We start from the raw sequence: 26,641 nt of genomic DNA on the forward strand, positions 1-26,641 counted from the left end.
ACGTGTTGCTTTTTAATACTGAAATGAGTAGATCAAGACAGAAAACTACCGTTATTTCCCATATAACTCTGGGAGACATAGATATCTTGTATTTGTAGGCCTGTATTTCAACCCTCCTGGTGACCATTGCATCATCCATCTTGGTCAACTGCTGCACTGACACAACAAATGGAGCCATCGATCCGTCTTTCTCCACAACCTCCGACATTTTGTACACACAGTCCCCGTGTAGGCTGAAGCAGTTGCCATCGAACGAGTGGAATCTCCTGGCCCCGCTCACATGGCAGGTGCCCGTGCTCATGGGTATACAAGCCTGCACCCCGTCTTGGACCTGGCACTTCTCATTGGGACCGCAGGCAAACTTCACATTACACTCCATGTGTCCATCCTTTTTACACACACAGCGCTCTTTGCACTGGCCGTTGGGGAAGAACACCTGGCCCATCTGGTAGTATTGGCCTTGGTGAACGCAGCCACATTCAGCCAGTGGCACACACTCACTGTCGCTCAGTATGAAGCCGTCGTCACAGACACAGCCCTCGGTGCACAGGGGAGTTCTCACAGCTCTCAGGCTCATTGAGGCTGCTGCAGGTCTGGGGGCAGCCTGAGGCACACACCTCATAGTGGCTCTTGGCCTTGCAGGAAGATGCTACAACACATTAGGTCAAACATGATAGAATTTAATAATGTCGGAACCAGGAGCTGTTAGCTAGACAAGCCACTTCTGACTTATTGTAATGACCATAATTGTTACAGTTGTTGTTAGAAATACACATCTGATGAGGTGTGTCTGTGCACTACTTACGACAGAAGCTGTCCGACCTCCACTGTTCCACCTTGGCAGGGGCATCCTGGCAGGCAGTGGTGTAGGTGCTGAGGGCGTTACAGAGGGCAGAGGCATGGCCACGGTACAGACACATATCAAACACACAGTCCTCATAGTACTCTGTGGGGTCCACCTTGGCGTGGCAGTGCTTGAACAGACCGTTTTTGTCTGTGATCCTGCCGCAGTACTTCCCTGTTTGGTAATCAAGCATCAGGCTGTGGTCACAGGTGGGGCACTTCTTGCCGTTGCAGTCGCTGGAGCAGCCAGGGTCGTTCCCCACTTTCCAGCTGTCCCCAAATACTGTTGAGGAGTTGGCAGGGCTCTTGTCTGGTTTGAGGAGGTCGTCGTTCCGTTGGCCGTTCCAGTTTCCGCAGAGCCCTCCGATGAGGTCTGAGTAGGAGCTGGGGAGGGTTAGGGAGACGTGGCTGTTCCAGTTGAACTTCAGTGTCAGGCCAAATTTGGTCTTCACCACCCCGAAATACCCACTGCGGAAGATGGACAGTTGGCCATCTTCTACATCAAATGGCAAGTTCACATACTGGTTGTTGACCTGGGAAGAGAGAAAGAAACGTTAATGAAACACGAAGGACGATACTGTCCTGATATTTCCTCTTTCATGAAGTAGTATAATCATAAAAGCTCATTGACCAAGTAAACCCGGAATGCAATTGTGTCATTCATTTGGAATGGATAACATTTTAAGGTAGCTTACCAATACTTTGCCAGGGTTGTCCCTACTCATGGTGATGATGTTTTTGAAGACAATGACGGTGACTGTCTTTGTGTAAGACACTGCCGTGTTCCTCCCCTATTCTGATTCTTTACAAGCACCTCAAAAGGCGCCAGAGACTTGTCATCTTTGCTGACCAATTTGGAGAGAACGTAAGTACACGTTCCCTGGAAGTCGAACCTCTTGCCATCAAACGTGCGGTAGTGGGGGTCGCCTGAACCTTGGCAAGTGGCATAAGATGTTGGGTAGCAATCTCTCTTACCACTCTGCTGGCCACACATCTCTGACTTCTTGCATGCTGTTGCTTTGCATTCAACCTTGGCTGTTCCTGGATTGCATTCACACTGCTTTGTGCATTTGTCATCTTCCCAGAACTTCATTCCAGACGGGTAGTATCGTCCTTCATAAGAGCAGCCACAGCTCTCCTTGGAGACGCATTTGTCTCCACTGAGGACAAAGCCCTTGTTGCATTGACAGGTCTCCACACAGGGTTCCTTGCACTTTGCTTCGGCATCTAGATCTGAACAAGAGGCAGGGCAAGCTGTGCCACATGCCTCGTAGTAGCTGTTTGACGGACATTCCAGTGCTGCAAATGTGAAATGAGAAAATAGATTTAAATAATAGTGAAAAGTGCAATCTAAAAATCTGCATGAAATGTCTGGAAAGAGGAAAACTCACAGCATCCAGTGATTGTCCTCCACTCAGGGCTAATTTTGACCCCCTCGGCCAAGCAGGCATCATTGTAGCTTTTCATGTTCTCACAGAGGAACTGATAGATGCCTTTATTGATGCAGATGTCATAGACACAGTTGTCCATGAACATGCCTGGGTCCAGGACCTTGTGGCAGCTGGCGAATGGGCCATCTTTTTTGGCCAAGAGACCACATAACTTCTCTTCCTTGTATTTCTGTTGGAGAGCCGGAGTGCAGCTAGGACATTCCCCTTGGCAGTCATCATGACAGAACAAGTCGCCGTCTTCAGTTCTCCAGCTCTGGGCAAACTTCATCACTGTGGGTTCCTTGTTACCTTTGGGGTTAGTGAACTCGTCATTGCGATCCCCGTTGTAGTTCCCACAGAGCCCACCCAGGGTGCGGAAGTAGCTGCTGGGGACAGTGACGTAGAACTTCATGTTCCAGTCGTACATAACCTTCAGGCCAAAGTTTGTCTTCAGAACAGCATAGCTGCCACTATACACCACCGTTAGGTTCCCCTGGCTAGGGTCACAGGCAGGTAGACATTCTCACCATTCACCTAAGAAAAGATCAATAAGCATATGGAAAAACCACTCAGTTCACCTCCTGGATTGACCAAATTTACCATGGAACCAACCCCAATCCTGATCATTTCCCTCTGGTCTCTTGTTACTTACCTCAACCTTCCCTTTATGCGTGCTGATCACAACAGTCAGCCCATAGACCGTGACTGAGACTTTCCTTACGAAAGACACCCTGTTGTTCCCTCTGTGGTTGTTCTTGGTCAGGACAGTGAACGGGATGAGGCCAGGTTCAGATTTAACAACCGTGGCCATGACATAAGAGCAGGTGCCCTGGAAGTCAAATCGCTCCCCATCAAAGGTGAGGTAGTGGGGGTCGCCCACAGCCCTGCAGGTGGCCTTGGACTGGGCCACACATACCGCCTTATTGTTCTTCACCACACAGTTTTCCTTCTCACGGCACTCAGTGTCCTCACAGGGGTCTGACAAAATGGGTATTAGAGATGTTAACATAGCTTGCTCATTGCAATATCAAAATAGAAACATCAACAAAGTCCAAAATTCCACATCCAAATGTACTAACACAAAGCCATATCTGTTGGGTTGCATTATTATTAATGTTTTTTTACCTGTGCTGTAACAGTCCATGACTCCATTCTTCAACCCACATTTCTGACCCTCTTTGCACTGTGAGTTCTTGCAGGTGAACACTCCTGCTGCACAGCTGCAGGTCTCAGAACAGTTGCCAAGCATCACAGACTGGCCAGACTGAAAACCAGCAAAACATATCAGTGATATCATTGAGTGTTTATACTATGGTGGAAACCATAGGATGATTGTAAACAATAAATATTTACCAAGGATAGAGATTGATTATATATATTTGCATTTAGCGTAGAACAGATATAGGCCTATAATTGTAAAAATGACTTTAGGATATTATTGCATTTTTTGGGATATGAAATGGCAATTTATTGTCAATAAATCAGTAATCACCTTGTAATAGTGTCCATCAACCACACAGCCACAGTTCTCCAGTTGGACACACTTGCCACCATCAAACACAAAGCCGTCGTCACACTGGCAGCCCTCCTGGCATAGTGGGCATTTGGGAGACTCACTGAGAGAGTCACAGGTGGAAGAACAGGTGTCGGCACACAACTCATAGTGACTGTTAGCTGGACACGTCAGAGCTAGAGGACAGATGGAAATGGGAGGAGATGCATGTTATCAAAAAACTTAAATCAGCTTCAGCTTCAATTGTTTTTCAGCAGAGCATTAGGTCAGAAAAATATTGCACACTAAGATAAACCAGGATAAGGTCAATTAACTTTCAATATCAAAATTCACTCACGACAAAACTGGTCAGATCTCCAGCTGCTGACAAGGCCACCGGATGCCTGACAGAAAGTCACATAGGTCTGTAAGTGGCGGCACAGGGCATCTCCACCCTCTCCCTCCTTCATGCACTCCTCAAAGTGCTCTTGTGGTGGCACAACAGCATGGCATTGGGCAAATGGACCCTTGGTTGACTTTATGATGCTACAAGCCGGCGGGGGTCCACTGGTGGGAGGACACTTCAAGCCACCGTCACATCCTGTCTGACATTTGACCCCTTCCTGAACCACTAACCACCCCGCTGCAAACTTCTCCACAGACGACTCCTGCAGCCCACTGGGCAGCAGGAAGTCATCCTCCTTCTTGTCATTATAGTTGCCACAGAGACCACCGGTAACACCTTTGTAAGTGGATGGAAGCTGTATGATGGCGCCAGCAACGGTGTCGTAGGTCACCATCAAGCCAAAGTCTGTTACCACGATGATGTTAATGCCGTTCTGGTAGGCCCTGACCTTTCCATCTCCGAGTGACAGTGGGAGATTTGTTGCAACGTCATCCACCTGTGAAAGGAGGAAAGATTGAAAACATCCGTTTTTCGAATCAAGTGTTGCTTTTTAATACTGAAATGAGTAGATCAAGACAGAAAACTACCGTTATTTCCCATATAACTCTGGGAGACATAGATATCTTGTATTTGTAGGCCTGTATTTCAACCCTCCTGGTGACCATTGCATCATCCATCTTGGTCAACTGCTGCACTGACACAACAAATGGAGCCATCGATCCGTCTTTCTCCACAACCTCCGACATTTTGTACACACAGTCCCCGTGTAGGCTGAAGCAGTTGCCATCGAACGAGTGGAATCTCCTGGCCCCGCTCACATGGCAGGTGCCCGTGCTCATGGGTATACAAGCCTGCACCCCGTCTTGGACCTGGCACTTCTCATTGGGACCGCAGGCAAACTTCACATTACACTCCATGTGTCCATCCTTTTTACACACACAGCGCTCTTTGCACTGGCCGTTGGGGAAGAACACCTGGCCCATCTGGTAGTATTGGCCTTGGTGAACGCAGCCACATTCAGCCAGTGGCACACACTCACTGTCGCTCAGTATGAAGCCGTCGTCACAGACACAGCCCTCGGTGCACAGGGAGTTCTCACAGCTCTCAGGCTCATTGAGGCTGCTGCAGGTCTGGGGGCAGCCTGAGGCACACACCTCATAGTGGCTCTTGGCCTTGCAGGAAGATGCTACAACACATTAGGTCAAACATGATAGAATTTAATAATGTCGGAACCAGGAGCTGTTAGCTAGACAAGCCACTTCTGACTTATTGTAATGACCATAATTGTTACAGTTGTTGTTAGAAATACACATCTGATGAGGTGTGTCTGTGCACTACTTACGACAGAAGCTGTCCGACCTCCACTGTTCCACCTTGGCAGGGGCATCCTGGCAGGCAGTGGTGTAGGTGCTGAGGGCGTTACAGAGGGCAGAGGCATGGCCACGGTACAGACACATATCAAACACACAGTCCTCATAGTACTCTGTGGGGTCCACCTTGGCGTGGCAGTGCTTGAACGGACCGTTTTTGTCTGTGATCCTGCCGCAGTACTTCCCTGTTTGGTAATCAAGCATCAGGCTGTGGTCACAGGTGGGGCACTTCTTGCCGTTGCAGTCGCTGGAGCAGCCAGGGTCGTTCCCCACTTTCCAGCTGTCCCCAAATACTGTTGAGGAGTTGGCAGGGCTCTTGTCTGGTTTGAGGAGGTCGTCGTTCCGTTGGCCGTTCCAGTTTCCGCAGAGCCCTCCGATGAGGTCTGAGTAGGAGCTGGGGAGGGTTAGGGAGACGTGGCTGTTCCAGTTGAACTTCAGTGTCAGGCCAAATTTGGTCTTCACCACCCCGAAATACCCACTGCGGAAGATGGACAGTTGGCCATCTTCTACATCAAATGGCAAGTTCACATACTGGTTGTTGACCTGGGAAGAGAGAAAGAAACGTTAATGAAACACGAAGGACGATACTGTCCTGATATTTCCTCTTTCATTAAGTAGTATAATCATAAAAGCTCATTGACCAAGTAAACCCGGAATGCAATTGTGTCATTCATTTGGAATGGATAACATTTTAAGGTAGCTTACCAATACTTTGCCAGGGTTGTCCCTACTCATGGTGATGATGTTTTTGAAGACAATGACGGTGACTGTCTTTGTGTAAGACACTGCCGTGTTCCTCCCCCTATTCTGATTCTTTACAAGCACCTCAAAAGGCGCCAGAGACTTGTCATCTTTGCTGACCAATTTGGAGAGAACGTAAGTACACGTTCCCTGGAAGTCGAACCTCTTGCCATCAAACGTGCGGTAGTGGGGGTCGCCTGAACCTTGGCAAGTGGCATAAGATGTTGGGTAGCAATCTCTCTTACCACTCTGCTGGCCACACATCTCTGACTTCTTGCATGCTGTTGCTTTGCATTCAACCTTGGCTGTTCCTGGATTGCATTCACACTGCTTTGTGCATTTGTCATCTTCCCAGAACTTCATTCCAGACGGGTAGTATCGTCCTTCATAAGAGCAGCCACAGCTCTCCTTGGAGACGCATTTGTCTCCACTGAGGACAAAGCCCTTGTTGCATTGACAGGTCTCCACACAGGGTTCCTTGCACTTTGCTTCGGCATCTAGATCTGAACAAGAGGCAGGGCAAGCTGTGCCACATGCCTCGTAGTAGCTGTTTGACGGACATTCCAGTGCTGCAAATGTGAAATGAGAAAATAGATTTAAATAATAGTGAAAAGTGCAATCTAAAAATCTGCATGAAATGTCTGGAAAGAGGAAAACTCACAGCATCCAGTGATTGTCCTCCACTCAGGGCTAATTTTGACCCCCTCGGCCAAGCAGGCATCATTGTAGCTTTTCATGTTCTCACAGAGGAACTGATAGATGCCTTTATTGATGCAGATGTCATAGACACAGTTGTCCATGAACATGCCTGGGTCCAGGACCTTGTGGCAGCTGGCGAATGGGCCATCTTTTTTGGCCAAGAGACCACATAACTTCTCTTCCTTGTATTTCTGTTGGAGAGCCGGAGTGCAGCTAGGACATTCCCCTTGGCAGTCATCATGACAGAACAAGTCGCCGTCTTCAGTTCTCCAGCTCTGGGCAAACTTCATCACTGTGGGTTCCTTGTTACCTTTGGGGTTAGTGAACTCGTCATTGCGATCCCCGTTGTAGTTCCCACAGAGCCCACCCAGGGTGCGGAAGTAGCTGCTGGGGACAGTGACGTAGAACTTCATGTTCCAGTCGTACATAACCTTCAGGCCAAAGTTTGTCTTCAGAACAGCATAGCTGCCACTATACACCACCGTTAGGTTCCCCTGGCTAGGGTCACAGGCAGGTAGACATTCTCACCATTCACCTAAGAAAAGATCAATAAGCATATGGAAAAACCACTCAGTTCACCTCCTGGATTGACCAAATTTACCATGGAACCAACCCCAATCCTGATCATTTCCCTCTGGTCTCTTGTTACTTACCTCAACCTTCCCTTTATGCGTGCTGATCACAACAGTCAGCCCATAGACCGTGACTGAGACTTTCCTTACGAAAGACACCCTGTTGTTCCCTCTGTGGTTGTTCTTGGTCAGGACAGTGAACGGGATGAGGCCAGGTTCAGATTTAACAACCGTGGCCATGACATAAGAGCAGGTGCCCTGGAAGTCAAATCGCTCCCCATCAAAGGTGAGGTAGTGGGGGTCGCCCACAGCCCTGCAGGTGGCCTTGGACTGGGCCACACATACCGCCTTATTGTTCTTCACCACACAGTTTTCCTTCTCACGGCACTCAGTGTCCTCACAGGGGTCTGACAAAATGGGTATTAGAGATGTTAACATAGCTTGCTCATTGCAATATCAAAATAGAAACATCAACAAAGTCCAAAATTCCACATCGAAATGTACTAACACAAAGCCATATCTGTTGGGTTGCATTATTATTAATGTTTTTTACCTGTGCTGTAACAGTCCATGACTCCATTCTTCAACCCACATTTCTGACCCTCTTTGCACTGTGAGTTCTTGCAGGTGAACACTCCTGCTGCACAGCTGCAGGTCTCAGAACAGTTGCCAAGCATCACAGACTGGCCAGACTGAAAACCAGCAAAACATATCAGTGATATCATTGAGTGTTTATACTATGGTGGAAACCATAGGATGATTGTAAACAATAAATATTTACCAAGGATAGAGATTGATTATATATATTTGCATTTAGCGTAGAACAGATATAGGCCTATAATTGTAAAAATGACTTTAGGATATTATTGCATTTTTGGGATATGAAATGGCAATTTATTGTCAATAAATCAGTAATCACCTTGTAATAGTGTCCATCAACCACACAGCCACAGTTCTCCAGGTGGACACACTTGCCACCATCAAACACAAAGCCGTCGTCACACTGGCAGCCCTCCTGGCATAGTGGGCATTTGGGAGACTCACTGAGAGAGTCACAGGTGGAAGAACAGGTGTCGGCACACAACTCATAGTGACTGTTAGCTGGACACGTCAGAGCTAGAGGACAGATGGAAATGGGAGGAGATGCATGTTATCAAAAAACTTAAATCAGCTTCAGCTTCAATTGTTTTTCAGCAGAGCATTAGGTCAGAAAAATATTGCACACTAAGATAAACCAGGATAAGGTCAATTAACTTTCAATATCAAAATTCACTCACGACAAAACTGGTCAGATCTCCAGCTGCTGACAAGGCCACCGGATGCCTGACAGAAAGTCACATAGGTCTGTAAGTGGCGGCACAGGGCATCTCCACCCTCTCCCTCCTTCATGCACTCCTCAAAGTGCTCTTGTGGTGGCACAACAGCATGGCATTGGGCAAATGGACCCTTGGTTGACTTTATGATGCTACAAGCCGGCGGGGGTCCACTGGTGGGAGGACACTTCAAGCCACCGTCACATCCTGTCTGACATTTGACCCCTTCCTGAACCACTAACCACCCCGCTGCAAACTGCTCCACAGACGACTCCTGCAGCCCACTGGGCAGCAGGAAGTCATCCTCCTTCTTGTCATTATAGTTGCCACAGAGACCACCGGTAACACCTTTGTAAGTGGATGGAAGCTGTATGATGGCGCCAGCAACGGTGTCGTAGGTCACCATCAAGCCAAAGTCTGTTACCACGATGATGTTAATGCCGTTCTGGTAGGCCCTGACCTTTCCATCTCCGAGTGACAGTGGGAGATTTGTTGCAACGTCATCCACCTGTGAAAGGAGGAAAGATTGAAAACATCCGTTTTTCGAATCAAGTGTTGCTTTTTAATACTGAAATGAGTAGATCAAGACAGAAAACTACCGTTATTTCCCATATAACTCTGGGAGACATAGATATCTTGTATTTGTAGGCCTGTATTTCAACCCTCCTGGTGACCATTGCATCATCCATCTTGGTCAACTGCTGCACTGACACAACAAATGGAGCCATCGATCCGTCTTTCTCCACAACCTCCGACATTTTGTACACACAGTCCCCGTGTAGGCTGAAGCAGTTGCCATCGAACGAGTGGAATCTCCTGGCCCCGCTCACATGGCAGGTGCCCGTGCTCATGGGTATACAAGCCTGCACCCCGTCTTGGACCTGGCACTTCTCATTGGGACCGCAGGCAAACTTCACATTACACTCCATGTGTCCATCCTTTTTACACACACAGCGCTCTTTGCACTGGCCGTTGGGGAAGAACACCTGGCCCATCTGGTAGTATTGGCCTTGGTGAACGCAGCCACATTCAGCCAGTGGCACACACTCACTGTCGCTCAGTATGAAGCCGTCGTCACAGACACAGCCCTCGGTGCACAGGGAGTTCTCACAGCTCTCAGGCTCATTGAGGCTGCTGCAGGTCTGGGGGCAGCCTGAGGCACACACCTCATAGTGGCTCTTGGCCTTGCAGGAAGATGCTACAACACATTAGGTCAAACATGATAGAATTTAATAATGTCGGAACCAGGAGCTGTTAGCTAGACAAGCCACTTCTGACTTATTGTAATGACCATAATTGTTACAGTTGTTGTTAGAAATACACATCTGATGAGGTGTGTCTGTGCACTACTTACGACAGAAGCTGTCCGACCTCCACTGTTCCACCTTGGCAGGGGCATCCTGGCAGGCAGTGGTGTAGGTGCTGAGGGCGTTACAGAGGGCAGAGGCATGGCCACGGTACAGACACATATCAAACACACAGTCCTCATAGTACTCTGTGGGGTCCACCTTGGCGTGGCAGTGCTTGAACGGACCGTTTTTGTCTGTGATCCTGCCGCAGTACTTCCCTGTTTGGTAATCAAGCATCAGGCTGTGGTCACAGGTGGGGCACTTCTTGCCGTTGCAGTCGCTGGAGCAGCCAGGGTCGTTCCCCACTTTCCAGCTGTCCCCAAATACTGTTGAGGAGTTGGCAGGGCTCTTGTCTGGTTTGAGGAGGTCGTCGTTCCGTTGGCCGTTCCAGTTTCCGCAGAGCCCTCCGATGAGGTCTGAGTAGGAGCTGGGGAGGGTTAGGGAGACGTGGCTGTTCCAGTTGAACTTCAGTGTCAGGCCAAATTTGGTCTTCACCACCCCGAAATACCCACTGCGGAAGATGGACAGTTGGCCATCTTCTACATCAAATGGCAAGTTCACATACTGGTTGTTGACCTGGGAAGAGAGAAAGAAACGTTAATGAAACACGAAGGACGATACTGTCCTGATATTTCCTCTTTCATTAAGTAGTATAATCATAAAAGCTCATTGACCAAGTAAACCCGGAATGCAATTGTGTCATTCATTTGGAATGGATAACATTTTAAGGTAGCTTACCAATACTTTGCCAGGGTTGTCCCTACTCATGGTGATGATGTTTTTGAAGACAATGACGGTGACTGTCTTTGTGTAAGACACTGCCGTGTTCCTCCCCCTATTCTGATTCTTTACAAGCACCTCAAAAGGCGCCAGAGACTTGTCATCTTTGCTGACCAATTTGGAGAGAACGTAAGTACACGTTCCCTGGAAGTCGAACCTCTTGCCATCAAACGTGCGGTAGTGGGGGTCGCCTGAACCTTGGCAAGTGGCATAAGATGTTGGGTAGCAATCTCTCTTACCACTCTGCTGGCCACACATCTCTGACTTCTTGCATGCTGTTGCTTTGCATTCAACCTTGGCTGTTCCTGGATTGCATTCACACTGCTTTGTGCATTTGTCATCTTCCCAGAACTTCATTCCAGACGGGTAGTATCGTCCTTCATAAGAGCAGCCACAGCTCTCCTTGGAGACGCATTTGTCTCCACTGAGGACAAAGCCCTTGTTGCATTGACAGGTCTCCACACAGGGTTCCTTGCACTTTGCTTCGGCATCTAGATCTGAACAAGAGGCAGGGCAAGCTGTGCCACATGCCTCGTAGTAGCTGTTTGACGGACATTCCAGTGCTGCAAATGTGAAATGAGAAAATAGATTTAAATAATAGTGAAAAGTGCAATCTAAAAATCTGCATGAAATGTCTGGAAAGAGGAAAACTCACAGCATCCAGTGATTGTCCTCCACTCAGGGCTAATTTTGACCCCCTCGGCCAAGCAGGCATCATTGTAGCTTTTCATGTTCTCACAGAGGAACTGATAGATGCCTTTATTGATGCAGATGTCATAGACACAGTTGTCCATGAACATGCCTGGGTCCAGGACCTTGTGGCAGCTGGCGAATGGGCCATCTTTTTTGGCCAAGAGACCACATAACTTCTCTTCCTTGTATTTCTGTTGGAGAGCCGGAGTGCAGCTAGGACATTCCCCTTGGCAGTCATCATGACAGAACAAGTCGCCGTCTTCAGTTCTCCAGCTCTGGGCAAACTTCACCACTGTGGGTTCCTTGTTACCTTTGGGGTTAGTGAACTCGTCATTGCGATCCCCGTTGTAGTTCCCACAGAGCCCACCCAGGGTGCGGAAGTAGCTGCTGGGGACAGTGACGTAGAACTTCATGTTCCAGTCGTACATAACCTTCAGGCCAAAGTTTGTCTTCAGAACAGCATAGCTGCCACTATACACCACCGTTAGGTTCCCCTGGCTAGGGTCACAGGCAGGTAGACATTCTCACCATTCACCTAAGAAAAGATCAATAAGCATATGGAAAAACCACTCAGTTCACCTCCTGGATTGACCAAATTTACCATGGAACCAACCCCAATCCTGATCATTTCCCTCTGGTCTCTTGTTACTTACCTCAACCTTCCCTTTATGCGTGCTGATCACAACAGTCAGCCCATAGACCGTGACTGAGACTTTCCTTACGAAAGACACCCTGTTGTTCCCTCTGTGGTTGTTCTTGGTCAGGACAGTGAACGGGATGAGGCCAGGTTCAGATTTAACAACCGTGGCCATGACATAAGAGCAGGTGCCCTGGAAGTCAAATCGCTCCCCATCAAAGGTGAGGTAGTGGGGGTCGCCCACAGCCCTGCAGGTGGCCTTGGACTGGGCCACACATACCGCCTTATTGTTCTTCACCACACAGTTTTCCTTCTCACGGCACTCAGTGTCCTCACAGGGGTCTGACAAAATGGGTATTAGAGATGTTAACATAGCTTGCTCATTGCAATATCAAAATAGAAACATCAACAAAGTCCAAAATTCCACATCCAAATGTACTAACACAAAGCCATATCTGTTGGGTTGCATTATTATTAATGTTTTTTACCTGTGCTGTAACAGTCCATGACTCCATTCTTCAACCCACATTTCTGACCCTCTTTGCACTGTGAGTTCTTGCAGGTGAACACTCCTGCTGCACAGCTGCAGGTCTCAGAACAGTTGCCAAGCATCACAGACTGGCCAGACTGAAAACCAGCAAAACATATCAGTGATATCATTGAGTGTTTATACTATGGTGGAAACCATAGGATGATTGTAAACAATAAATATTTACCAAGGATAGAGATTGATTATATATATTTGCATTTAGCGTAGAACAGATATAGGCCTATAATTGTAAAAATGACTTTAGGATATTATTGCATTTTTGGGATATGAAATGGCAATTTATTGTCAATAAATCAGTAATCACCTTGTAATAGTGTCCATCAACCACACAGCCACAGTTCTCCAGGTGGACACACTTGCCACCATCAAACACAAAGCCGTCGTCACACTGGCAGCCCTCCTGGCATAGTGGGCATTTGGGAGACTCACTGAGAGAGTCACAGGTGGAAGAACAGGTGTCGGCACACAACTCATAGTGACTGTTAGCTGGACACGTCAGAGCTAGAGGACAGATGGAAATGGGAGGAGATGCATGTTATCAAAAAACTTAAATCAGCTTCAGCTTCAATTGTTTTTCAGCAGAGCATTAGGTCAGAAAAATATTGCACACTAAGATAAACCAGGATAAGGTCAATTAACTTTCAATATCAAAATTCACTCACGACAAAACTGGTCAGATCTCCAGCTGCTGACAAGGCCACCGGATGCCTGACAGAAAGTCACATAGGTCTGTAAGTGGCGGCACAGGGCATCTCCACCCTCTCCCTCCTTCATGCACTCCTCAAAGTGCTCTTGTGGTGGCACAACAGCATGGCATTGGGCAAATGGACCCTTGGTTGACTTTATGATGCTACAAGCCGGCGGGGGTCCACTGGTGGGAGGACACTTCAAGCCACCGTCACATCCTGTCTGACATTTGACCCCTTCCTGAACCACTAACCACCCCGCTGCAAACTGCTCCACAGACGACTCCTGCAGCCCACTGGGCAGCAGGAAGTCATCCTCCTTCTTGTCATTATAGTTGCCACAGAGACCACCGGTAACACCTTTGTAAGTGGATGGAAGCTGTATGATGGCGCCAGCAACGGTGTCGTAGGTCACCATCAAGCCAAAGTCTGTTACCACGATGATGTTAATGCCGTTCTGGTAGGCCCTGACCTTTCCATCTCCGAGTGACAGTGGGAGATTTGTTGCAACGTCATCCACCTGTGAAAGGAGGAAAGATTGAAAACATCCGTTTTTCGAATCAAGTGTTGCTTTTTAATACTGAAATGAGTAGATCAAGACAGAAAACTACCGTTATTTCCCATATAACTCTGGGAGACATAGATATCTTGTATTTGTAGGCCTGTATTTCAACCCTCCTGGTGACCATTGCATCATCCATCTTGGTCAACTGCTGCACTGACACAACAAATGGAGCCATCGATCCGTCTTTCTCCACAACCTCCGACATTTTGTACACACAGTCCCCGTGTAGGCTGAAGCAGTTGCCATCGAACGAGTGGAATCTCCTGGCCCCGCTCACATGGCAAGTGCCCGTGCTCATGGGTATACAAGCCTGCACCCCGTCTTGGACCTGGCACTTCTCATTGGGACCGCAGGCAAACTTCACATTACACTCCATGTGTCCATCCTTTTTACACACACAGCGCTCTTTGCACTGGCCGTTGGGGAAGAACACCTGGCCCATCTGGTAGTATTGGCCTTGGTGAACGCAGCCACATTCAGCCAGTGGCACACACTCACTGTCGCTCAGTATGAAGCCGTCGTCACAGACACAGCCCTCGGTGCACAGGGAGTTCTCACAGCTCTCAGGCTCATCGAGGCTGCTGCAGGTCTGGGGGCAGCCTGAGGCACACACCTCATAGTGGCTGTTGGCCTTGCAGGAAGATGCTACAACACATTAGGTCAAACATGATAGAATTTAATAATGTCGGAACCAGGAGCTGTTAGCTAGACAAGCCACTTCTGACTTATTGTAATGACCATAATTGTTACAGTTGTTGTTAGAAATACACATCTGATGAGGTGTGTCTGTGCACTACTTACGACAGAAGCTGTCCGACCTCCACTGTTCCACCTTGGCAGGGGCATCCTGGCAGGCAGTGGTGTAGGTGCTGAGGGCGTTACAGAGGGCAGAGGCATGGCCACGGTACAGACACATATCAAACACACAGTCCTCATAGTACTCTGTGGGGTCCACCTTGGCGTGGCAGTGCTTGAACGGACCGTTTTTGTCTGTGATCCTGCCGCAGTACTTCCCTGTTTGGTAATCAAGCATCAGGCTGTGGTCACAGGTGGGGCACTTCTTGCCGTTGCAGTCGCTGGAGCAGCCAGGGTCGTTCCCCACTTTCCAGCTGTCCCCAAATACTGTTGAGGAGTTGGCAGGGCTCTTGTCTGGTTTGAGGAGGTCGTCGTTCCGTTGGCCGTTCCAGTTTCCGCAGAGCCCTCCGATGAGGTCTGAGTAGGAGCTGGGGAGGGTTAGGGAGACGTGGCTGTTCCAGTTGAACTTCAGTGTCAGGCCAAATTTGGTCTTCACCACCCCGAAATACCCACTGCGGAAGATGGACAGTTGGCCATCTTCTACATCAAATGGCAAGTTCACATACTGGTTGTTGACCTGGGAAGAGAGAAAGAAACGTTAATGAAACACGAAGGACGATACTGTCCTGATATTTCCTCTTTCATTAAGTAGTATAATCATAAAAGCTCATTGACCAAGTAAACCCGGAATGCAATTGTGTCATTCATTTGGAATGGATAACATTTTAAGGTAGCTTACCAATACTTTGCCAGGGTTGTCCCTACTCATGGTGATGATGTTTTTGAAGACAATGACGGTGACTGTCTTTGTGTAAGACACTGCCGTGTTCCTCCCCTATTCTGATTCTTTACAAGCACCTCAAAAGGCGCCAGAGACTTGTCATCTTTGCTGACCAATTTGGAGAGAACGTAAGTACACGTTCCCTGGAAGTCGAACCTCTTGCCATCAAACGTGCGGTAGTGGGGGTCGCCTGAACCTTGGCAAGTGGCATAAGATGTTGGGTAGCAATCTCTCTTACCACTCTGCTGGCCACACATCTCTGACTTCTTGCATGCTGTTGCTTTGCATTCAACCTTGGCTGTTCCTGGATTGCATTCACACTGCTTTGTGCATTTGTCATCTTCCCAGAACTTCATTCCAGACGGGTAGTATCGTCCTTCATAAGAGCAGCCACAGCTCTCCTTGGAGACGCATTTGTCTCCACTGAGGACAAAGCCCTTGTTGCATTGACAGGTCTCCACACAGGGTTCCTTGCACTTTGCTTCGGCATCTAGATCTGAACAAGAGGCAGGGCAAGCTGTGCCACATGCCTCGTAGTAGCTGTTTGACGGACATTCCAGTGCTGCAAATGTGAAATGAGAAAATAGATTTAAATAATAGTGAAAAGTGCAATCTAAAAATCTGCATGAAATGTCTGGAAAGAGGAAAACTCACAGCATCCAGTGATTGTCCTCCACTCAGGGCTAATTTTGACCCCCTCGGCCAAGCAGGCATCATTGTAGCTTTTCATGTTCTCACAGAGGAACTGATAGATGCCTTTATTGATGCAGATGTCATAGACACAGTTGTCCATGAACATGCCTGGGTCCAGGACCTTGTGGCAGCTGGCGAATGGGCCATCTTTTTTGGCCAAGAGACCACATAACTTCTCTTCCTTGTATTTCTGTTGGAGAGCCGGAGTGCAGCTAGGACATTCCCCTTGGCAGTCATCATGACAGAACAAGTCGCCGTCTTCAGTTCTCCAGCTCTGGGCAAACTTCACCACTGTGGGTTCCTTGTTACCTTTGGGGTTAGTGAACTCGTCATTGCGATCCCCGTTGTAGTTCCCACAGAGCCCACCCAGGGTGCGGAAGTAGCTGCTGGGGACAGTGACGTAGAACTTCATGTTCCAGTCGTACATAACCTTCAGGCCAAAGTTTGTCTTCAGAACAGCATAGCTGCCACTATACACCACCGTTAGGTTCCCCTGGCTAGGGTCACAGGCAGGTAGACATTCTCACCATTCACCTAAGAAAAGATCAATAAGCATATGGAAAAACCACTCAGTTCACCTCCTGGATTGACCAAATTTACCATGGAACCAACCCCAATCCTGATCATTTCCCTCTGGTCTCTTGTTACTTACCTCAACCTTCCCTTTATGCGTGCTGATCACAACAGTCAGCCCATAGACCGTGACTGAGACTTTCCTTACGAAAGACACCCTGTTGTTCCCTCTGTGGTTGTTCTTGGTCAGGACAGTGAACGGGATGAGGCCAGGTTCAGATTTAACAACCGTGGCCATGACATAAGAGCAGGTGCCCTGGAAGTCAAATCGCTCCCCATCAAAGGTGAGGTAGTGGGGGTCGCCCACAGCCCTGCAGGTGGCCTTGGACTGGGCCACACATACCGCCTTATTGTTCTTCACCACACAGTTTTCCTTCTCACGGCACTCAGTGTCCTCACAGGGGTCTGACAAAATGGGTATTAGAGATGTTAACATAGCTTGCTCATTGCAATATCAAAATAGAAACATCAACAAAGTCCAAAATTCCACATCGAAATGTACTAACACAAAGCCATATCTGTTGGGTTGCATTATTATTAATGTTTTTTTACCTGTGCTGTAACAGTCCATGACTCCATTCTTCAACCCACATTTCTGACCCTCTTTGCACTGTGAGTTCTTGCAGGTGAACACTCCTGCTGCACAGCTGCAGGTCTCAGAACAGTTGCCAAGCATCACAGACTGGCCAGACTGAAAACCAGCAAAACATATCAGTGATATCATTGAGTGTTTATACTATGGTGGAAACCATAGGATGATTGTAAACAATAAATATTTACCAAGGATAGAGATTGATTATATATATTTGCATTTAGCGTAGAACAGATATAGGCCTATAATTGTAAAAATGACTTTAGGATATTATTGCATTTTTGGGATATGAAATGGCAATTTATTGTCAATAAATCAGTAATCACCTTGTAATAGTGTCCATCAACCACACAGCCACAGTTCTCCAGGTGGACACACTTGCCACCATCAAACACAAAGCCGTCGTCACACTGGCAGCCCTCCTGGCATAGTGGGCATTTGGGAGACTCACTGAGAGAGTCACAGGTGGAAGAACAGGTGTCGGCACACAACTCATAGTGACTGTTAGCTGGACACGTCAGAGCTAGAGGACAGATGGAAATGGGAGGAGATGCATGTTATCAAAAAACTTAAATCAGCTTCAGCTTCAATTGTTTTTCAGCAGAGCATTAGGTCAGAAAAATATTGCACACTAAGATAAACCAGGATAAGGTCAATTAACTTTCAATATCAAAATTCACTCACGACAAAACTGGTCAGATCTCCAGCTGCTGACAAGGCCACCGGATGCCTGACAGAAAGTCACATAGGTCTGTAAGTGGCGGCACAGGGCATCTCCACCCTCTCCCTCCTTCATGCACTCCTCAAAGTGCTCTTGTGGTGGCACAACAGCATGGCATTGGGCAAATGGACCCTTGGTTGACTTTATGATGCTACAAGCCGGCGGGGGTCCACTGGTGGGAGGACACTTCAAGCCACCGTCACATCCTGTCTGACATTTGACCCCTTCCTGAACCACTAACCACCCCGCTGCAAACTTCTCCACAGACGACTCCTGCAGCCCACTGGGCAGCAGGAAGTCATCCTCCTTCTTGTCATTATAGTTGCCACAGAGACCACCGGTAACACCTTTGTAAGTGGATGGAAGCTGTATGATGGCGCCAGCAACGGTGTCGTAGGTCACCATCAAGCCAAAGTCTGTTACCACGATGATGTTAATGCCGTTCTGGTAGGCCCTGACCTTTCCATCTCCGAGTGACAGTGGGAGATTTGTTGCAACGTCATCCACCTGTGAAAGGAGGAAAGATTGAAAACATCCGTTTTTCGAATCAAGTGTTGCTTTTTAATACTGAAATGAGTAGATCAAGACAGAAAACTACCGTTATTTCCCATATAACTCTGGGAGACATAGATATCTTGTATTTGTAGGCCTGTATTTCAACCCTCCTGGTGACCATTGCATCATCCATCTTGGTCAACTGCTGCACTGACACAACAAATGGAGCCATCGATCCGTCTTTCTCCACAACCTCCGACATTTTGTACACACAGTCCCCGTGTAGGCTGAAGCAGTTGCCATCGAACGAGTGGAATCTCCTGGCCCCGCTCACATGGCAAGTGCCCGTGCTCATGGGTATACAAGCCTGCACCCGTCTTGGACCTGGCACTTCTCATTGGGACCGCAGGCAAACTTCACATTACACTCCATGTGTCCATCCTTTTTACACACACAGCGCTCTTTGCACTGGCCGTTGGGGAAGAACACCTGGCCCATCTGGTAGTATTGGCCTTGGTGAACGCAGCCACATTCAGCCAGTGGCACACACTCACTGTCGCTCAGTATGAAGCCGTCGTCACAGACACAGCCCTCGGTGCACAGGGAGTTCTCACAGCTCTCAGGCTCATTGAGGCTGCTGCAGGTCTGGGGGCAGCCTGAGGCACACACCTCATAGTGGCTCTTGGCCTTGCAGGAAGATGCTACAACACATTAGGTCAAACATGATAGAATTTAATAATGTCGGAACCAGGAGCTGTTAGCTAGACAAGCCACTTCTGACTTATTGTAATGACCATAATTGTTACAGTTGTTGTTAGAAATACACATCTGATGAGGTGTGTCTGTGCACTACTTACGACAGAAGCTGTCCGACCTCCACTGTTCCACCTTGGCAGGGGCATCCTGGCAGGCAGTGGTGTAGGTGCTGAGGGCGTTACAGAGGGCAGAGGCATGGCCACGGTACAGACACATATCAAACACACAGTCCTCATAGTACTCTGTGGGGTCCACCTTGGCGTGGCAGTGCTTGAACGGACCGTTTTTGTCTGTGATCCTGCCGCAGTACTTCCCTGTTTGGTAATCAAGCATCAGGCTGTGGTCACAGGTGGGGCACTTCTTGCCGTTGCAGTCGCTGGAGCAGCCAGGGTCGTTCCCCACTTTCCAGCTGTCCCCAAATACTGTTGAGGAGTTGGCAGGGCTCTTGTCTGGTTTGAGGAGGTCGTCGTTCCGTTGGCCGTTCCAGTTTCCGCAGAGCCCTCCGATGAGGTCTGAGTAGGAGCTGGGGAGGGTTAGGGAGACGTGGCTGTTCCAGTTGAACTTCAGTGTCAGGCCAAATTTGGTCTTCACCACCCCGAAATACCCACTGCGGAAGATGGACAGTTGGCCATCTTCTACATCAAATGGCAAGTTCACATACTGGTTGTTGACCTGGGAAGAGAGAAAGAAACGTTAATGAAACACGAAGGACGATACTGTCCTGATATTTCCTCTTTCATTAAGTAGTATAATCATAAAAGCTCATTGACCAAGTAAACCCGGAATGCAATTGTGTCATTCATTTGGAATGGATAACATTTTAAGGTAGCTTACCAATACTTTGCCAGGGTTGTCCCTACTCATGGTGATGATGTTTTTGAAGACAATGACGGTGACTGTCTTTGTGTAAGACACTGCCGTGTTCCTCCCCCTATTCTGATTCTTTACAAGCACCTCAAAAGGCGCCAGAGACTTGTCATCTTTGCTGACCAATTTGGAGAGAACGTAAGTACACGTTCCCTGGAAGTCGAACCTCTTGCCATCAAACGTGCGGTAGTGGGGGTCGCCTGAACCTTGGCAAGTGGCATAAGATGTTGGGTAGCAATCTCTCTTACCACTCTGCTGGCCACACATCTCTGACTTCTTGCATGCTGTTGCTTTGCATTCAACCTTGGCTGTTCCTGGATTGCATTCACACTGCTTTGTGCATTTGTCATCTTCCCAGAACTTCATTCCAGACGGGTAGTATCGTCCTTCATAAGAGCAGCCACAGCTCTCCTTGGAGACGCATTTGTCTCCACTGAGGACAAAGCCCTTGTTGCATTGACAGGTCTCCACACAGGGTTCCTTGCACTTTGCTTCGGCATCTAGATCTGAACAAGAGGCTGGGCAAGCTGTGCCACATGCCTCGTAGTAGCTGTTTGATGGACATTCCAATGCTGCAAATGTGAAATGAGAAAATAGATTTAAATAATAGTGAAAAGTGCAATCTAAAAATCTGCATGAAATGTCTGGAAAGAGGAAAACTCACAGCATCCAGTGATTGTCCTCCACTCAGGGCTAATTTTGACCCCCTCGGCCAAGCAGGCATCATTGTAGCTTTTCATGTTCTCACAGAGGAACTGATAGATGCCTTTATTGATGCAGATGTCATAGACACAGTTGTCCATGAACATGCCTGGGTCCAGGACCTTGTGGCAGCTGGCGAATGGGCCATCTTTTTTGGCCAAGAGACCACATAACTTCTCTTCCTTGTATTTCTGTTGGAGAGCCGGAGTGCAGCTAGGACATTCCCCTTGGCAGTCATCATGACAGAACAAGTCGCCGTCTTCAGTTCTCCAGCTCTGGGCAAACTTCACCACTGTGGGTTCCTTGTTACCTTTGGGGTTAGTGAACTCGTCATTGCGATCCCCGTTGTAGTTCCCACAGAGCCCACCCAGGGTGCGGAAGTAGCTGCTGGGGACAGTGACGTAGAACTTCATGTTCCAGTCGTACATAACCTTCAGGCCAAAGTTTGTCTTCAGAACAGCATAGCTGCCACTATACACCACCGTTAGGTTCCCCTGGCTAGGGTCACAGGCAGGTAGACATTCTCACCATTCACCTAAGAAAAGATCAATAAGCATATGGAAAAACCACTCAGTTCACCTCCTGGATTGACCAAATTTACCATGGAACCAACCCCAATCCTGATCATTTCCCTCTGGTCTCTTGTTACTTACCTCAACCTTCCCTTTATGCGTGCTGATCACAACAGTCAGCCCATAGACCGTGACTGAGACTTTCCTTACGAAAGACACCCTGTTGTTCCCTCTGTGGTTGTTCTTGGTCAGGACAGTGAACGGGATGAGGCCAGGTTCAGATTTAACAACCGTGGCCATGACATAAGAGCAGGTGCCCTGGAAGTCAAATCGCTCCCCATCAAAGGTGAGGTAGTGGGGGTCGCCCACGGCCCTGCAGATTGCTTTGGAGATGTGGGCACAAACCCCCTTTGTACATTCTTCCTTTTCTCTGCATTTGACGTTCTCACAGGTGTCTGGGGGTGGAGTGGGTGGTGCAGTGCCTGAGGGAGTACAGAAGTAACATTCAAGACTAACACTAGTTTTCATGCAGTGCATTTTTTTGTGTTGCGATTTGTTTTATTGTGTTGCGTAGAATTGCAATGTGTTGAGTTGCATTGGGTTGTTAAAGAGTTGTACTCTTTAACAGGGGAGGTATTGAGGAGCAGTTGATAGGCCATTTAAGTGGATGTGTCTATTAAACAGCGTACCTTTGGAACATACTCCTGTTGTAGCGTAGCCGTCTCTTGGCATGCCACCATAAACGTAAACAGCCATGAGGGAGTCGCCTTTGATGGAGAAATGCTGTTGCTGCTCTCCCAATGGAATATTTACCCACATGTACTTAGGGTCTGAGTTGAATGATGTCCATTGGAGAGATTTCACACAGTTATTTTTTTCACAGACTTTAACGGTTTTGATCCCTTCCCCCTCGGAGACAATGACCAACGTGCTCTCGAATTTGCTCTGCGTGTCCACCGACCACTCATTGGCTAGATCAGACATTGGGAGGATGTTGGTGAGGAATGGATCGTAGGGCTTGTTGTTGCTGAAGTACATCACCATGACCTTCTTATCACTTTTGATGATCAGTGGATTTTTGGGTTGGACAGAAACCACATACGCCTGCCCCTCATTCAGCTGTTTAGCAGTGGATACCTTTCCCTCAAAGATCTTCACTAGAGTGTTGTCCTCTGAGGCCACAATGTTGACAAAGTCTGTTGATTGGGTCATGTGCATGGAAGGAACCAGGTAATTGGTGGAGAGGCTCTGTACTGGTAGCAGTTGTTCGTAGACGTGATTGCAGCGGCCTCCATCTGCAACACACTCATGTCCTCCCAGGACTGCCACAGGGTGCTTGGCTTTTACCCTGGTCCCAGTGAAAGTGGTGTAGCTTTGGTAGAGGTTGACCTGGTATGGGTCCATGGTAACAATCACCGCCTGTCTTTGCTTCCAGGAATCCACGCCACTGAGATTCATGTTGGAGACAGGGATGATTGTGATCTTGTTGGGCTCTTTGCCGTTGACAATAGACATAAGCTTGTGCATGTTGCTTGGACCCTGTACAGGGGTGAATGCCACATAGTCAGTGCCCAGCTGGTCAGTCGGGAAGACCACACTGCTGTCTCCGGTCGAGAACTTGTAGTTGAAGGCCACCACCGAGATGTCAGAGTTGGAGGTGACCTGCACTGTTTTGGTGGAAGCTCCTGGACCCCCAATTTCAGCGGTTCCAGGTATGCCGATCCATTTGGTGTTCTGTTTCTCTATTTTCACTGAGGTCGAGAAGCCGATTGCATTGACCTGAATTTGAACAATGGCTGGAAAATCCTGTGTGGTTATGGCCAGTTGAAGACTCTGATCATCATGGTAGCTCTGCAAATAGTTAGGCATAAAGGCAGTAATGAACTCCCGCCCCACTGGGCATGATCCGCTGACCACTAAAACATAAAGGAAGAAAGACAATTTTACAGATGAGCACCTGCATTATTTTCGCAACCATTTGACTAATGTAATATCAGTTTAATAATGAAACATATACTATAGCTTAATTAAATACAGTACAATTGTCTTGCTCCGACTGCTCTTGCTGAATTCACTGACTGTCAAGTGTCAGTTTAGTAAGGCACAAAATAATAAGTTTTTTCTGGAATGACATGACCGTATACAAATGTTTGTGAACATAACAATACACATGCTGTCACTTCCACCTGCATAGCTGTATAACCAGTATTACATGTCTATATAGTGTGCCCTGCAGAACAAACAACATAAATGTACTATCTAATTAGAGGAGGCTAGAAAGATTTCATTTGCCAAGCTACGGTACTGTATTTGTTTCCCCATAATGTTAGATAATAACAAATGATCAACTTGTTCAATTCTGTCAGTGATTACATGACATGGAATATTGAAAGGTAAACTGTGATTCTTACCTATGAATAGGGTGACAGCCACACAAAGCAAGAAAGTTGGCCCCATGGCTGGAAACCAAAATGCACAGTCAACAAATGATATGGAAAAAATGGAAAATGGATGTAAAAACAAAATCAGTTTTGTTTAGATTAGATTATAGAGTAGCTACTGACAGGAGAGAAGACATATGTAATTAATATTAAAGGCATTTACTTTCATTAATTTATATCCATCAATAAATTACATCCACAAAAATAATGTGATTACTATGCATTAATACATTGTACATGCATCTACAAAGACAGGAAATAGTTTATTTCAATTTACTTTCATCTCCGTAATAATTTGGTCTTCAACTGATACTATTCACCAATATTTCTAATGCAAAAGACTGATCTGATGTCCATACTTTACCTGTTGGTGGGACCATGAAGGATATAACAGACAGGGAGGGATGAGAGGGTGTTTTATATTGTGAAGAGGATGGATAAAAATAACACATCCTTGACAAAATATTGAATTACCGTACTAATTAAGTCCTCATAGTGTATATATGACTGTAATGCATATATTTACAACTTCGCGTCTTTAGTTTCCATCTAACCAAAACATTTACATAGGCTTTGTCACGTCTACTCCCACTCCTCCCCTCCGGCGTTTGAAGTTGCCAGTATACTAACCACTGATCCTGGGATCCGTCATTACGCACACCTGGCATCCATCATTATGTGCACCTGCAGATCATTAGGATACTCACCTGGTCTCCATTACCTGGCATTGTTCCTGTGTTCATGCCTTATCACCACAGTTATGCTGTCTCATTTCATGTTTCTTGTTTTATTAAATGTTTCACCTGCACCTGCTTCTCGACTCACAGCGTCTACTTGGGTCGCACACACCCTGATCTGTTTCACCTGTCTTTGTCTCCACTCCCCTGCAGGGGTCACCCATCTTCCCTGTTATCCCCAGTGTATTTATACCTGTGTTGTTTGTTGCCAGTTTGTTTTGTTTCGTGAAACCTACCAGCGTTTTTTCCCCTTGATCCTGTCTGTTCTAGTTCCTGTTTTCTAGTTTTCACGGTTTTGACCTTTCTGTCTGCCCTGACCCTGAGACTGTCTGCCGTTCTGGATCTTTTGCACCCTGTCTGGATTACTGACCTCTGTCTGCCCTTGACCTGTCGTTTGCTTGCCCCTGTGCTAGTAATAAACGTTTGTTTCTTCGACAATGTCTGCATCTGGATCTTACCTGAAACGTGATAGTACCAACTGGCCATAACCGACCCGGCAGACTCAGACCAGCTCCACAATACCTTCTCCCTGCAAGGAGCCACCATTGGACGACACGAGGAGTTACTGCAATGTCTTATAATGGGACTCCATACCCTGGCAGAATGCCATGACCAGGCAATCGATACTTTGCTGGAGCAATTCCACTGGTCACACCCGTAATCTCCCAGCCTACCTCAGTATCCCGCGAACCCTGCTTACCTCCTCCGGAGAACTACGCTGGATTTTCCGGAACCTGCCAGGCTTTTCTCTCCCAGTGCTCCCTCGTTTTCGAACTGCAGCCTTTCCTCGTTCCCCTCGGACCACTCGAGGATAGCGTCCATCATATCGCTAACGTCTGGGAGCGCACTCACTTGGGCTATGGTGGTGTGGGAGCAACAGTCTAGAGGAGATTCGGAAGGTTTTTGATTCTCCATTGTCCAGGAGTGAGGCTGCTCGTAAGCTGCTCCAGCTATGTCAAGAGTCTTGTAGTGTGGCAGACTATGCAGTGGATTTTCGCACATTGGCGGCTGAGAGTGCCTGGAACCCGCAAGCATTGTTCGACATGTTCCTTCACGGATTATCGGAGGTGGTCAAAGATGAGCTTGCAGCCCGGGAGCTGCCCATGCACCTTGACTCCCTCATAGCCTTGACCATCCTGTGACCTGTCATCCTCGATTCCCACCTCGCCACCGAAGAATCCCGGAGACCCCCAAATTCTACATGTCTGAGTAAACCCAACGTCACCTGAGTTCTCTCGGGAATCACCGAGGGCTGCCGACTCGCCTCTTTCGGAGTCTAGGCACCTGGGCAGGGCGAGATTGACTCCGGCTGAGCGCATACACCGACTCAACACACAGAGCTGTCCATATTGTGGAGCTACGGGACATTTCGTAGCTACCTGCCCATTAAAAAAACACACTCATCAAGAAGGAGTGAGTACTCTGGTGGGCCTTATGGAGAACTTTTCCTCTCCCCATACTCAAAGCCCTTTCCATGCCATCCTGCTGTGGGGGAACCAGTCGAAATCTCTCCGGGTACTCATCGACTCTGGGGCCGATGAGAGTTTTTTGGACTCTACCCTGGCATCCGAGCTGGGCATCCCCACGCTGCCCTCTCCATTTCCATGGACGTTAGAGCACTGGACGGGCACTCTACAGGCCACAATACCACCCCCATCAACCTACTTGTGTCAGGGAACCACAGTGAGACTATCCAATTCCTGCTCATTAAGTTTCCTCAGGTTCCAGTGGTATTGGGATTCTCCTGGCTCCAGCGACCCAATCCCCTCATTGACTGGTCTGCTGGTGCTATCATGGGCTGGAGCCCATTCTGCCACGCCCATTGCCTGAAGTCAGCGCAGCCTGCCCCG

General features: G+C 47.9%; 1 protein-coding gene across 1 annotated transcript in view; it reads right to left on the reverse strand.

The window, feature by feature from the left end:
- Positions 1–25,826, reverse strand: part of LOC106577653 (IgGFc-binding protein) — a 28,253-nt gene extending 2,427 nt beyond the window's left edge. Inside the window, 46 exon segments of the mRNA XM_045712850.1 lie at positions 50–547; positions 549–649; positions 806–1,376; positions 1,539–1,628; positions 1,631–2,142; positions 2,235–2,768; positions 2,771–2,807; positions 2,926–3,251; positions 3,399–3,537; positions 3,766–3,962; positions 4,124–4,667; positions 4,759–5,357; positions 5,514–6,084; positions 6,247–6,851; positions 6,944–7,477; positions 7,480–7,516; positions 7,635–7,960; positions 8,107–8,245; positions 8,473–8,669; positions 8,831–9,374; positions 9,466–10,064; positions 10,221–10,791; positions 10,954–11,558; positions 11,651–12,184; positions 12,187–12,223; positions 12,342–12,667; positions 12,814–12,952; positions 13,180–13,376; positions 13,538–14,081; positions 14,173–14,771; positions 14,928–15,498; positions 15,661–15,756; positions 15,816–16,264; positions 16,357–16,888; positions 17,048–17,373; positions 17,521–17,659; positions 17,887–18,083; positions 18,245–18,788; positions 19,140–19,477; positions 19,634–20,204; positions 20,367–20,971; positions 21,064–21,595; positions 21,755–22,095; positions 22,303–23,529; positions 25,250–25,320; positions 25,492–25,826. Coding sequence (XP_045568806.1) covers positions 50–547; positions 549–649; positions 806–1,376; positions 1,539–1,628; positions 1,631–2,142; positions 2,235–2,768; positions 2,771–2,807; positions 2,926–3,251; positions 3,399–3,537; positions 3,766–3,962; positions 4,124–4,667; positions 4,759–5,357; positions 5,514–6,084; positions 6,247–6,851; positions 6,944–7,477; positions 7,480–7,516; positions 7,635–7,960; positions 8,107–8,245; positions 8,473–8,669; positions 8,831–9,374; positions 9,466–10,064; positions 10,221–10,791; positions 10,954–11,558; positions 11,651–12,184; positions 12,187–12,223; positions 12,342–12,667; positions 12,814–12,952; positions 13,180–13,376; positions 13,538–14,081; positions 14,173–14,771; positions 14,928–15,498; positions 15,661–15,756; positions 15,816–16,264; positions 16,357–16,888; positions 17,048–17,373; positions 17,521–17,659; positions 17,887–18,083; positions 18,245–18,788; positions 19,140–19,477; positions 19,634–20,204; positions 20,367–20,971; positions 21,064–21,595; positions 21,755–22,095; positions 22,303–23,529; positions 25,250–25,320; positions 25,492–25,826 — 18,126 coding nt within the window.
- Between the last annotated feature and the right edge of the window lie 815 nt (positions 25,827–26,641).

The sequence above is a fragment of the Salmo salar genome, chromosome ssa02 (genome assembly GCF_905237065.1).
Source record: "Salmo salar chromosome ssa02, Ssal_v3.1, whole genome shotgun sequence".
In the NCBI taxonomy this organism is placed as follows: domain Eukaryota; kingdom Metazoa; phylum Chordata; class Actinopteri; order Salmoniformes; family Salmonidae; genus Salmo; species Salmo salar.